Raw genomic sequence first — 12,358 nt, forward strand, 5'->3', positions numbered from 1 at the left:
TTCCGCCTTAAGCATGAGAGCTGATTAAGGAACTTTGGGCCAATCACCAGGAGGCTGTGAGTTCTAGTTCTGCCTTAAGTATGAGAGCTGATTGAGTAACTTTGGGCCAATCACCAGGAGGCTGTGAGTTCTAGTTCCGCCTTAAGCATGAGAGCGGATTGGGTAACTTTGGGCCAATCACTAGGAGACTCTGAGTTCTAGTTCTGCCTTAAGCATGAGACTGGATTGGGTAACGTTGGGCCAATCACCAGGAGACTGTGAGTTCTAGTTCTGCCTTAAGCATGAGAGCTGATTGAGTAACTTTGGGCCAATCACCAGGAGGCTGTGAGTTCTAGTTCCACCTTAAGCATGAAAGCTGATTGGGGAACTTTGGGCCAATCACCAGGAGACTGTGAGTTCTAGTTCTGCCTTAAGCATGAGAGCTGATTGAGTAACTTTGGGCCAATCACCAGGAGGCTGTGAGTTCTAGTTCCGCCTTAAGCATGAGAGCTGATTAGGGAACTTTGGGCCAATCACCAGGAGGCTGTGAGTTCTAGTTCTGCCTTAAGCATGAGAGCTGATTGAGTAACTTTGGGCCAATCACCAGGAGGCTGTGAGTTCTAGTTCCGCCTTAAGCATGAGAGCTGATTGGGTAACTTTGGGCCAATCACTAGGAGACTGTGAGTTCTAGTTCTGCCTTAAGCATGAGAACTGATTGGGTAACTTTGGGCCAATCACCAGGAGACAGCAAATTCTAGTTCTTCCTTAGCCATGAAAGCTAACTTGGGCCAGTCACCCTCTCTCAGCTCAACCCACCTCATAGTGTTGTTGTTGTTGTTGTGGGGAAAACGAGAAGGAAGTAATATTAGCTATGTTCACTTCCTTGAATCATTTCTGAAAATAATAAAGGCGGGATTAAAACAAATCTGAATCTAGTATCTCAGTAAGTTTAGTACTAAGACTTAGCACCAAAAGATTTCCAAGGTTTCATTTGAAAGGCAACCACTAAGCCCCAAAGTGGTGCAAACTGAAGAAAACAATTGTGACCCATTTCAATGCTGATTTCTTTCTCAGAAAGATTTAAACTGGAAACGAGCCTCCACATGGATCTGGCAGGCTATGCCATTTCTGCTTGTGTCTGCACGCTAAACTCTTCTGGGAAAAATAATAAGATATATTCAAAACACAAAGAGAGCATACATTTGATCAGCTTTGATGTTCTGTCTGATGGATTAACGAAATGTCCCCTAGGAAAGTAATATTATTCTAAGAACGGCTGGAAAAATCTAGGACACGGGGCCCAGAACGGTCGTGAAGATTATTATTATTATTATTTTTAATCAACAATGGAAGGTTTTCAATACAGAGAAGTCCTCGATTTACGACCACAATGGAGCCTAAACTTTCTGGTGCTAAGTGAGACAATTAAGTGAATCTGCCCCTTCTTATGATCTCTCTTGCCACAGTTGTTAAGTGAATCACTGCAGTTTATAAGTTTATGGGTGCAGTTTATGGGTGGTTTTAGGGGTGGGGATTGTGGGGGGGGGAGTGTGTTGGGGATTATATGTGTGGGACTTGGTTTTTGGGTGTCAAGTAAATTTCGTTGTATATGTATACTATCTACGCACATACAATGCCAATAAATAAATATAAACACGGTTGTTAAGTGAATCTGGCTTCCCCCATTGACTTTGCTTGTCAGAAGGTCGCAAAAGAGGATCGACATGACTCAGGGACTCTGCAACCATCATAAATACGAGTCAGTTGCCAAGCATCTGAATTTTGATCACGTGACCCACGGGGGTGCTACTACACTGATTTTTTTTTTCAGCGCCGTAACTTTGAACGGTCGCCAAACAAAACCGTTGCAAGCCGAGGACTAACTGCAATTGATCGCCATCTCACCCACTTACATCCGGAGACGAAGATTCGAGCACGATGCCGAATCCTGAAACCTGGGGCTCCGTTTTCGAGGAGGATTCGGCGACTGTGGGCCCACTCGGCCTGTCAGAATTTGGGGATAACTTCTTGTCGTTCGCGACAGCCCCGGCCTTCTGTTTCACCGAAAGGGGTTCAAGAGTCTTTGGGGGCGTTTTTTTCTTTTTATTCCTCTTTCTTGAGATGGTGGATTTCTGCAAGGTAGCCGGAGGAACTGAAGGCTGTTGTCGGTTCTGGGCAGCTGCTGAGGAGAAAAAATATAGCTGAGAGTGAGGTTAAGACGTTCGTGAAATTCGTTTAGGAAATGCCAAACGCTGCTTCCCATCTCGGCTTCCTGCATCCTCGTTTGGCCCTCAAAACTCGCAAAAGCCCCACAGATTCGCGGAAGGAAACAAGGATGGGGATACATGGAGTAACCGTTGAAAGGATCTCCATGAGGAAAGATGTCGAACAAACATCTAAAGTGGTGTTTTTCAAGCTTGCCGACTTTTAAGATGGGTGGACTTCAACTCCCAGAATTCCCCAGCCAGCTAAGCTGGCTGGGGAATTCTGGGAATTGAAGTCCACCCAACTTAAAAGTCAGCAAGGTTGAGCAAAGGGATCTAAAGGAATCAACATGTTTTTGGTGGAACCAAAGGCAAGCAAAACTGTTGAAATACAGGTGGTCCTCAACTTACCACAGTTCCTTTAGTGACCACTCAAAGTTACAACGGCACTGGAAAAAGGGACTTATGATGGTTTTTCACACGACCGGGGGCAGCATCCTCAGGATCAAAATTTGGATGCTTGGCAACTGATTCATACTTATGATGGTCGCAGTATCCCGGGATCACGTGATCCCATTTCCTGACCTTCCGACAAGCAAAGTCAATGGGGGACGCCGGACTCACTTAAGAACCAGGTGACTAATTTAATAACCGCAGTGATTCAGTTAATAACTGTGGCAAGGAAGGTCGTAAAATGGGGGCAAAATTCGCTGGGCAACAAAATTTTGAGGCTCAGTTGTGACCGTAAGACGAGGACTACCTGTATCTCCACCTGCAGGCAAGTGGACCTCAACTTGTTTAGTGACCATTAGAAATTACAGTGGCACTAAAAAAAGTGACTTAGGACTAGTCCTCACACTTATGACTGTTACAGCATCCCCACGGTCATGGGATCAAAATGGGGGGCTTGGCATGTTTTTATGATGGTTGCCGTGTCCCGGGGTCACGTGATTGCCATTTGTGACCTTCCCAGCCAGCTTTTGACAAGCATAGTCAATGGGAGGGAGTCAGATTCGCTTAATGTCTATATCAGGGGTAGGCAACCTTGGCTCTTTTATGACTTGTGGACTTCAGCTCCCAGAATTCCTGAGCCAGCATGGGGGAACTATGGCCCCTTCATGACTTGCGAACTTCAACTCCCAGAATTCCTGCGCCAGCATGGCTCAGCTTGGAAACCTCTCCCTTTCCCCTCAGCAGGGCTGGCTCAGGAATTCTGGGAGTTGAAGTCCACAAGTCATAAAAGAGCCAAGGTTGCCTACCTCTGGTCTATATGGTTCAGTTAACAACTGCAGTGATTCGCTTAGCAACTGTGGCAAAGAAGGTCATAAAATTAGGCACAATTCACTGAATAACCATCTTAGTTAGCGACGGAAATTCTGGGGCCAAGAATTTATGGTCCTAAGTCGAGGATTGCTAGCAGATCCCTTCAAGAAAATGCCGTTGGGTGAAGTGTTCCATATGATAAACTTGCTTGCATAATAATAATAATAATAATAATAATAATAATAATAATAATAATAATGATGATGATGATGATGATGATGATAATGATGATGATGATAACAAAACAACAACAACAACAACAACAATAATAATAATAATAAATACCCTACATTTTTTTAGAAGCATTTTGTTTGAGGTCCCAAAGGTGCATTTTTTTTTAAAAAAAGGCAACTGAACTTTCTTGGTTTTTCCCTTGAAGAGGTTTTGCTTCTCATCCCAGAAGCTTCTTCAGTTCTTCAGTTCAGCTTCAGATCAATTCAGAACTGAAGAAGCTTCTGGGATGAGAAGCGAAACCTCTTCAAGGAAGAACAAAGTCCAGTTGCCTTTTGGAAAAAAAAAAAAAAAGCACTTTTGGGACAACCATAACCTGGACGGCTGAGAACCTCCGCCGACATTTTCTTTGAGGCCAACTCCGTAAAATGAGAGGGACGGTCTAAGAATATCCCACTTGTGTGGGTGTGTTTGTGTGTGGGTGTGTGTGGGTGTGAAAGATGGATTGTCCTACCAGCTTGGATCTGCATGATCTTCCTCATGGTCTTCAGCTCCTGAAGAATGGCCTGCAGTGCTGGTTGACAATTGCAAGTGCAACAGTTTGATCCAGAGGAGGCGTTAGTCGCAGGGATTCCGCCTGAAAAAAAAACACGAAAGAGATCCACACCATTAGCCAGACCAACTTTTAATTTAGTTTAATTCAATTTAATTTAATTTAATTTTAGTTTAATGAAGAGAAGGACGAGGGGGGACATGATAGCAGCGTCCCAATATCTCAGGGGCTGCCCCAAAGAAGAGGCAGTCAAGCTATTCTCCAAAGCGCCTGAAGGCAGGACAAGAAGCAACGGATGGAAACTAATCAAGGAGAGAGGCAACCTGGAACTAAGGAGAAACTTCCTGACAGAACAATTAACCAGTGGAACAACCTGCCTCCAGAAGCAGTGAATGCTCCAACACTGGAAGTTTTTAAGAAGAGACTGGACAGCCATTTGTCCGAAATGGTGTAGGGTTTCCTGCCTGAGCGGGGGGTTGGACTAGATGACCTCCAAGGTCCCTTCCAACTTTATTATTATTATTATTAACTTCTTCCCCACAGGCTGCTAAAAGCTGTCGCTACTTGCAGCCAGGAAGCCAAAACCCATAATTAAATCTGCCAGCGTGAGTTTGTGACAGGCGTGTGTTTATTGCCTTCCTCTTCACAAAGAATTGTGTAACACTGTAGGGCAGAGAGGAGACGACACAATGGTAAATCTCACTGAATCACACACACAGCAGGCGGGCTTTTTGTTAAGCTGAGTCCACGGGGAGCCCAACAGAAATCACAGTCACACCTCCTTTACACAAGCAGCTTGTCTGGCTTTTGAGAATACGACATAATACAGGTAATCCTCGACTTACAACGGTTCGTTTAGTGGCCGTTTGAAGGCACTGAAAAAAGCGACTTATGACTCTTTTTCACAGGGATTGTTGCAAGCATCCCCATGGTCAAGTGTTCAAAATTCAGAAGCTGGGCAACTGACTCATACTTATGACCATTGCAGTGTCCTGGAGTTGTGTGATCCCTTTTTGTGACCTTCTGACAAGCAAAGTCAATGTGGAAGCCAGATTCACTTAACGACTGCGATGTTTCACTTAACAATGTAGCAAAAAGATCTATCTATCTATCTATCTGTCTGTCTGTCTGTCTGTCTGTCTGTCTGTCTGTCTGTCTGTCTGTCTGTCTGTCTGTCTGTCTGTCTGTCTGTCTGTCTATCTAATCTATCTATCTATCTATCTATCTATCTATCTATCTATCTATCTATCTATCTATCTATCTATCTATCTATCATCTATCTATCTATCTATCTATCTATGCTGTGGTGGTGCAATGGTTACAATGCAGCGTTGCAGGAAAACTCTGCCCACTGCCAGCAGTTTGATCCTAACTGCTCAAGGTTGACTCAGCCTTCCATCCTTCTGAGGTTGGTAAAATGAGGACCCAGATTGTTGGGGGGCAACGTGCTGACTCTGTAAACCGCTTAGAGAGGGCGGTAAAGCACTGTGAAGCGGTATATAAGTGTAAGGGCGATTGCTATTGCTATGAAGTCCTCATCTAATGACCACGGTTCTTGCTTAACCACAATTGGGACGGCTGTTTGCTAAGCAGTGCAATTACGCAACGTTTTACTTAACAACCCCTTCGCTTAGCAATGGAAATTCAGCTCTCCGTTAGGATTGTAGCCCAAGAACTGCCCGTATTGATTCTCTTTCCTTCTTGCTTCTTAATATTCTGATGAGGATTGTGGCAACGTTAGCCCAAAGCCAACGCTGAAATAAATTCTTTTTCATTTTTTCTGCGACAAATATAATGCATTCCTAATGAGGGTGTGCAGATCTAGACGCCCGTCAAAGGGAAAAAAAAATAATGAAACGCTCGTTTTCCCAGTGGGGCATGGAAGAATTACATTATAATTCCCATTAGCACCGGTAGAAATTACTCATGTAAATCTACTTTATGTACAATAAATAGGGAAAAAAAAGAGAAAGAAACTGCTAATATTTTAAATCAAAAGCAGAGCTCTGCTAACATCATACATATTTATGAACTTTTTTTTTAAAAAAAATCTTTGTTCGGGAGAAGATTAGAGCAGGACCCATTACATCAGCATCACATTTTGGTGTCCAGTTTATCGTTGATGATCACGAAAGTAATATGGTTTTTTTTAAAGACACCCATACGTGTAATTAAATATTTCATTCAAGAAGCAATCCTAGTTAGGTCTCATCATAAAGGAAAAGCAGTACAAACCTGGGCTCCATCTCGCCCCTATGCCAGTGATGGCGAACCTTTTAAACACCGAGTGCCCAAACTGCAACCCAAAACCCACTTATGCATCGTCGGGTGCCGGGTGGGTGTGGCCCATTGGCTGGGTGTGGCCAATTGGGTGGGTGTGGCTGCGGTGGTAACGGCAGACTGGGTGGGACTAAAAAGTTTGATCAATCAATTCCAACTTTGCAAGATTTTTTTTTCCCCGCAAGAAGTTGAAATTGACTGATTGATTGAACCTTTTTTTTTTTTTGCGCATGGTGGTGGAGGCCTAAAGCAAAAAGATTTTATAAAACCCAGCTGAAGGCCTAGGACTGGGGCGATGGTGCGCGTGCCCACAGAGAGGGCTCTGAGTGCCGCCTCTGGCACCCATGCCATAGGTTCGCCACCACTGCCCTATGCCCTGCCAGGATGGGGATTGTAAAATTCAAAGGGGCAGCTGCAACTTTGCAAAGTCAGGAGAACTTTTTAATGTTCGGGGAGGGACCAGTTGCATCATCTGAGCTGTCAGCTCCAGCTTTTTAGTGTACCCTGATGAGGTTCATACAAATCCCTTGAGCATCCCATAATATTCCACATTCAAAGTTATAACAGCACTGAAAAAAAAGTGATTTACGAAGTGCCCTTGGACTGTGGGGTACAGGAACTGCCTCACTGCATGCTTGAACACACCGAAGAAGCAACAAAGATCACAGCAAAATTGGACAGTGTTCCTACTTTGCCCATGCAAATCAGATTAAAAAAAAACAAACCCCAAAACCTGACACTTCTCCCTTGCTTATGTCTCCCTGGGAGACCCAACCCATAATTTCAGAACCCACGGCTTAATAACTAAATCAGGGGTGCCCAACCTTGGCAACTTTAAGACTTGTGGACTTACATCATTGTCAAAAGCTTTTCCAGATCTTCATCTATGTTGTAATTTGCAGTACAGTGGTACCTTGGTACTCAACTGCTTTAAAACTCATCTAATTTGGTACTCAGCACCAAATTTTTAAGTGAAAATATTGTCCCGCTACTCATCGTTTGTTTGATACTCAACACACAGGCTAGAACTTGTCGCTTATAGTGACTTACTATATATTATTCCTTGTGGGAATGATTTGTTTGGTATTTATTTGGATGAGACTTCATCTACCTCACCATCCAGGCTTGTTCCAACCAAGATGTTCTTGAATTAAGTGATGATTTAGTCCAGGGATGTTCAACCTTGGCCACTTTAAGACTGAAGGACTTTAATTCCCAGAATTCCCCAGCCAGTGTATCCAGGCTTGTTCTACGAATGACAGTGGTACCTCGGTACTCAACGTTAATTGGTTCCAGGAGGCATGATGAGTACCAAACAAATCATTCCCATAAGGAATAATATATAGTAAGTCACAAGGCAACTGACAGTGACAAGTTCTAGCTTGTGTGTTGAGTACCAGACAAACGATGAGTAGCGGGACAAAATTTTCACATAAAAATGCGTTGAGTACCAAATTAGATGGGTTTCAAAGCAGTTGAGTACCGAGGTACCACTGTACTACAAATTACAACACAGATGAAGATCTGGAAAAGCTTTTGACCATGATGTAAATGGTCTTCATAAAAGACTGGGAATTGCACCAAGGGTAAAGGAAAATAGTCCAATTGATCAAGAAACAATTTGGAAATAATTATACGAGTTAATATTCTGGCACCTTTTGGGGAAAAAATAATCAGTATGGTTGAATGGAATCTTTGGATTGGGATAATCAATATGCAAGGAAGGGAAATTTAATACAGGTAGTCCTCGACTTACAACAGTTCATTTAGGGACTGAAAAAAAACTGTTGCAGCATCCCCCATGGTCATGTGATCAAAATTCAGACGCTTGGCAACCGCTTCTTACTTATGACAGTCGCACCGTCCCGGGGTCACCTGATCCTCTTTTGGTGACCCTCTGAATCACTGAGGTTGATAAGTTAATAACACGGTTGTTAAGTGAATCTGACTTAACAAGCAAAGTAGCAAGAGAGGTGGCATTGACAAGCAAAGTAGCAAGAGAGGTGGTCAAATGGGGCAAAAATCACTTGGCAAATGTCTCGCTTAACAACGGACGTTTTGGCCTCCGTTGTGATCGTAAGTCGAGGACTACCTGTAACGTAAGAAAAAGCTTGGGAGTTTTCATATTACCAACTGCGGACAAAGGATTCGTTTTCGTTTGTGACCCAGGAACGCAGTATAGTGAAAATCCAGTCAACCACAGTCAACAGATAGAACTTAGATCGTACCGTTTGTGCCCACGGTTCTGGCTTGGTTCTGGAAGGTTTTCGAACGGGTGCCGTACTGCCCTGAATAGGGGCCGGTCTGGGGAGACAACTCATTCCAGGTCCCGCTCGGCAACGGTTGGAGATGTCCCTGGGTGTCTGCCGGAGGATTCAGACGCGGAGTCCAGGCCAGGTCTAAATCTTGGGGTTCTTCCTTCAACATTTCTCCTTCTTTGCCAACTCGCTGATAGATTCGCCCGGTGCTGTCATTCAACAATCTTCTCATCCCTGTAATCTGTTTTTTAATCTCCCGACTTTCGTCTCCTAGATCAAGCAAAAACAATCTCGTAATTTAGGAAATATTAGAACATTGCTCTATTGCAGCGATCCCCAACCCCCAGTACCGGGCCGCGGCATGCCAGCAAGCGGTCCGCACAAACAAGCAAAGCCCCATCCATGGGATGCGGGCAGCACACAAAACCACGCACCCTCCGGTCCGCGGAAAAACCTCTCTCCACGGAACCGGTCCCTGGTGCCCAAAAGGTTGGGGGCCTCTGCTCTATTGAATACGTCTCCAATGGCATTTTTTTTCTTACTCTATTTTACATATAGGGTTCATATATGCATACAGACTTACGACCGCCTGGAGTTTCAATTCTAAGTTGTTCTGGTCTTAAGTCGAGACATTACGGGACCGGACTCGATTACACAACTGTTTTTTTTTACAACGGTGGTAAAGTAAGTCACGGTTGGTCGTAAAGCAAACGGTGCGATTGTTAAGCAAATTCATCCTTTCCGAAATCAGCGGGAAACGTCACAAATTGCGACGACGTAGCCGCGGGGATGTTGCAACTGCTCGTGAATGTGAGTGGTTGGCAAGCACGTGAAATGTGATCACGTGATCTTGCGGGGATGTGTGTGCAGGCCAGTTGTAACTTTGAGGACAGATCATAAGTAGCTTTTTAAAAAGTCTGTCATAACTTCAAATGGCCCTAAACTGAGTAGTATTTGTACTTGTAGAAACAAATTAGGGACGGGAATCCATCCAGATCTAGAGAGCAAAAGGCATTTCACAGGTGACCTGCATATACAGCTAGTCCTCGACTTATGACCACAATTGAGCCCCAAATTTCTTTTGCTAAGCGAGTCACTTGTTAAGTGAGTCTTGCCCCACTTTATGACCTTTCTCGTCACTGTTATTAAGTGAATCACTGCAGCTGTTAAGTCAGTATCAGGGTTGTTAAGCGAATCTGGCCTTCTCCGTTGACTTGCTTGTCAGAATGTCGCAAAAGGGGATCAGGTGACCCCGGGACACTGCAACGGCCATAAAGGTGAGTGGTTGCCAAGGGTCTGGATGTTGATCACGTGACCCTGAGGAGGCTGCAATGGCCCTATGTATGAAAAACGGTCATAAGTCACTTTTTTCAGCGATGCTGTAACTTTGAACAGTCGCTAAATGAACTGTTGTAAATTGAGGACTACCTCTATGTCACTGTACACACCTGTAAGAATATACAGGTAGTCCTTGACTTATGATCCGTCATTTAGTGACCATTTGAAATGACAAAAGTTTCCAAAAGAGGTTCTTATAACCCAGATTAGAAATTCTGATGGCTGATTCCCCTGCGATCATGTGATCACATTTTTGGCATTTCGTAACTGGCCCACATTTACACTTGTTTGCAGCGCCCAGGGATCAATGGGTCAAGGAATTTATGCAAATGTGTGTGTTTGTTTCTGCTTTCTGGCAAAAAGCATCCATTGGATTCAATGGGTTTGCTTAAAATTGGATCAGTCATGTGATAACCTGCTTAACAACAACCAGCACAATCTGTGATTGTAATGCTGGGCTGAATGATGGTTGTTAAGTCAAGGACTACGTGGATGCAAATTTCAAAACCCCTCCGTGCAATTTGTGACATTCTCTGCAGGATTTCCAGCTGTCGATCAAACCATATTCATTTCTTGAGGGAAAAAAAAGAAACACATTCTTGTTAAAAGAACTGAACAGAGATCTCCCTGTGTTAGTATTCTCATTAAAATTAAGAAAATATGGGCTGTGTTTTGCTGAAGACTCAGCAGTAACTGGATAGGTAGCAGGGGTGCTCCATCAAATAAGGAGGCAAAGCAAATTTAATGGAGGGGGGGGGAAACCCACATTTTATTTAATATCCAGAACACAGCATCCATCCAAGGCCTTTGATGCATAATGTAAAAAAAAAGGAAGGAAAAAAAAAGCTACAAAATGAGGACCTGGCCCATTTAAAAACAATTACATCCCCGGCCTCATTTAAGTATTAATTTTATTTATGATCATACTGATTTCATTCTGCGTCGCTGCGTGTTTGCTGCCGAGGGTTGCTATTTTGCCTGTTGGGGCATAGAATTTCATTAGCAGGAGGCAAACTCACGAGCAAAACCATCAAGCATTTTAAGCATGACTGAAAATGGGATATTGAAAACCAACGGCAGTCGTACAAGATGAATTTCCCCGCACCGAAATTTCTCCTTTGTGAAAAACATCGCACATAAAATGACACCTCCACAATCTGATCCACTATTTTAGTGACTTTTTAGCCTGGTGGCTTCCCTCTGGGACCCAAATCCAGATAGTTCTCGACTTACGACCACAACTGAGCCCAAAGCAAGACATGTGTTAAATGAGTTTTGCCCCATTTTTACAACTTCTCTGACCATGGTTGTTAAGTGAAACACGGTCGTTAAGTGAATCCGGCTTCCCCCATTGACTTTGCTTGTCAGAAGGTCGCAAAAGGGGATCACGTGACCCCGGGACTCTGCAACAGTCATAAATACGAGTCAGTTGCCAAGCCTCTGAATTTTGATCACGTGACCACGGGGACGCTGCAACGGTCGTAAGTGTGAACATCGGTCATAAGTCACTTTTTTCAGTGGTGTTGTAACTTTGAACGGTCACTAAATGAACTGTCGTAAGTCGAGGAATGCCTGTAAATATTTTGCAAAGGATCTAGCGAGAACAAAATTAAAAGGCTTTTGTTATCTAGACAAGTTCCTGTTTCTTTACCAGAGCAGGAGCAAAAATATTTTGTCCTGACCTGATTATTCTGCATCCCTTATATTTTTTTCTTTGACCCTCATCTTAATTGTGGATGGTGTTAATTAGGGCTGGAGGTTTTGAATTAAGAATGGCAAGATTTTTTTGGGAGGAAGGATGCATGTGTGTGTGTGTGTGGAATTGGCAAGTGACACAGTGAGGAAAGCTGTCACGTTCACACCCATCGAAGTACAGGCGAACCTCTACTTACGACAGTTCATTTAGGGATCGTTCGAAGTTACAACGGCACTGACTGAGGACCATTTTTCACACTTATGACCGTTGCAGCCTCCCCCTGGTCACGTGATCAAAGTTGAGACGCTCGGCAACTGGTTCCTATTTATGACGGTCGCGGTGTCCCAGGATCATGTGATTTTCATTTTCATTTTATTAAATTTATACCCCGCCCTTCTCCCGGAGGACTCAGGGCGGCTTACAGCCAGTTTAAAACAATGATACAAAACAATACAAAATTTAAAAATGATTAAAAATAAATATTCAAATTTGGCCGCTTCTACTAAAAATTTGATTAAAACCAATTTAAAATCCACTAAAATTCCCTAGGCCAGAC

At 43.6% G+C, this 12,358-nt stretch overlaps 1 protein-coding gene across 1 annotated transcript in view; it reads right to left on the reverse strand.

The window, feature by feature from the left end:
- The window catches only part of BEND7 (BEN domain containing 7), a 45,279-nt gene that overhangs the window by 18,485 nt on the left and 14,436 nt on the right, over positions 1–12,358 (reverse strand). The window contains exons 2-4 of the mRNA XM_015826424.2: positions 8,739–9,038; positions 4,192–4,314; positions 1,893–2,161 (exon numbers count right to left, since the gene is read on the reverse strand). Coding sequence (XP_015681910.1) covers positions 1,893–2,161; positions 4,192–4,314; positions 8,739–9,000 — 654 coding nt within the window. The 5' untranslated portion in view covers positions 9,001–9,038. The remainder of the gene's footprint in view (positions 1–1,892; positions 2,162–4,191; positions 4,315–8,738; positions 9,039–12,358) is intronic.

Source organism: Protobothrops mucrosquamatus, unplaced genomic scaffold (assembly GCF_001527695.2).
Source record: "Protobothrops mucrosquamatus isolate PMUCROS unplaced genomic scaffold, P.Mucros_1.0 scaffold3128, whole genome shotgun sequence".
Lineage (NCBI taxonomy): Eukaryota > Metazoa > Chordata > Lepidosauria > Squamata > Viperidae > Protobothrops > Protobothrops mucrosquamatus.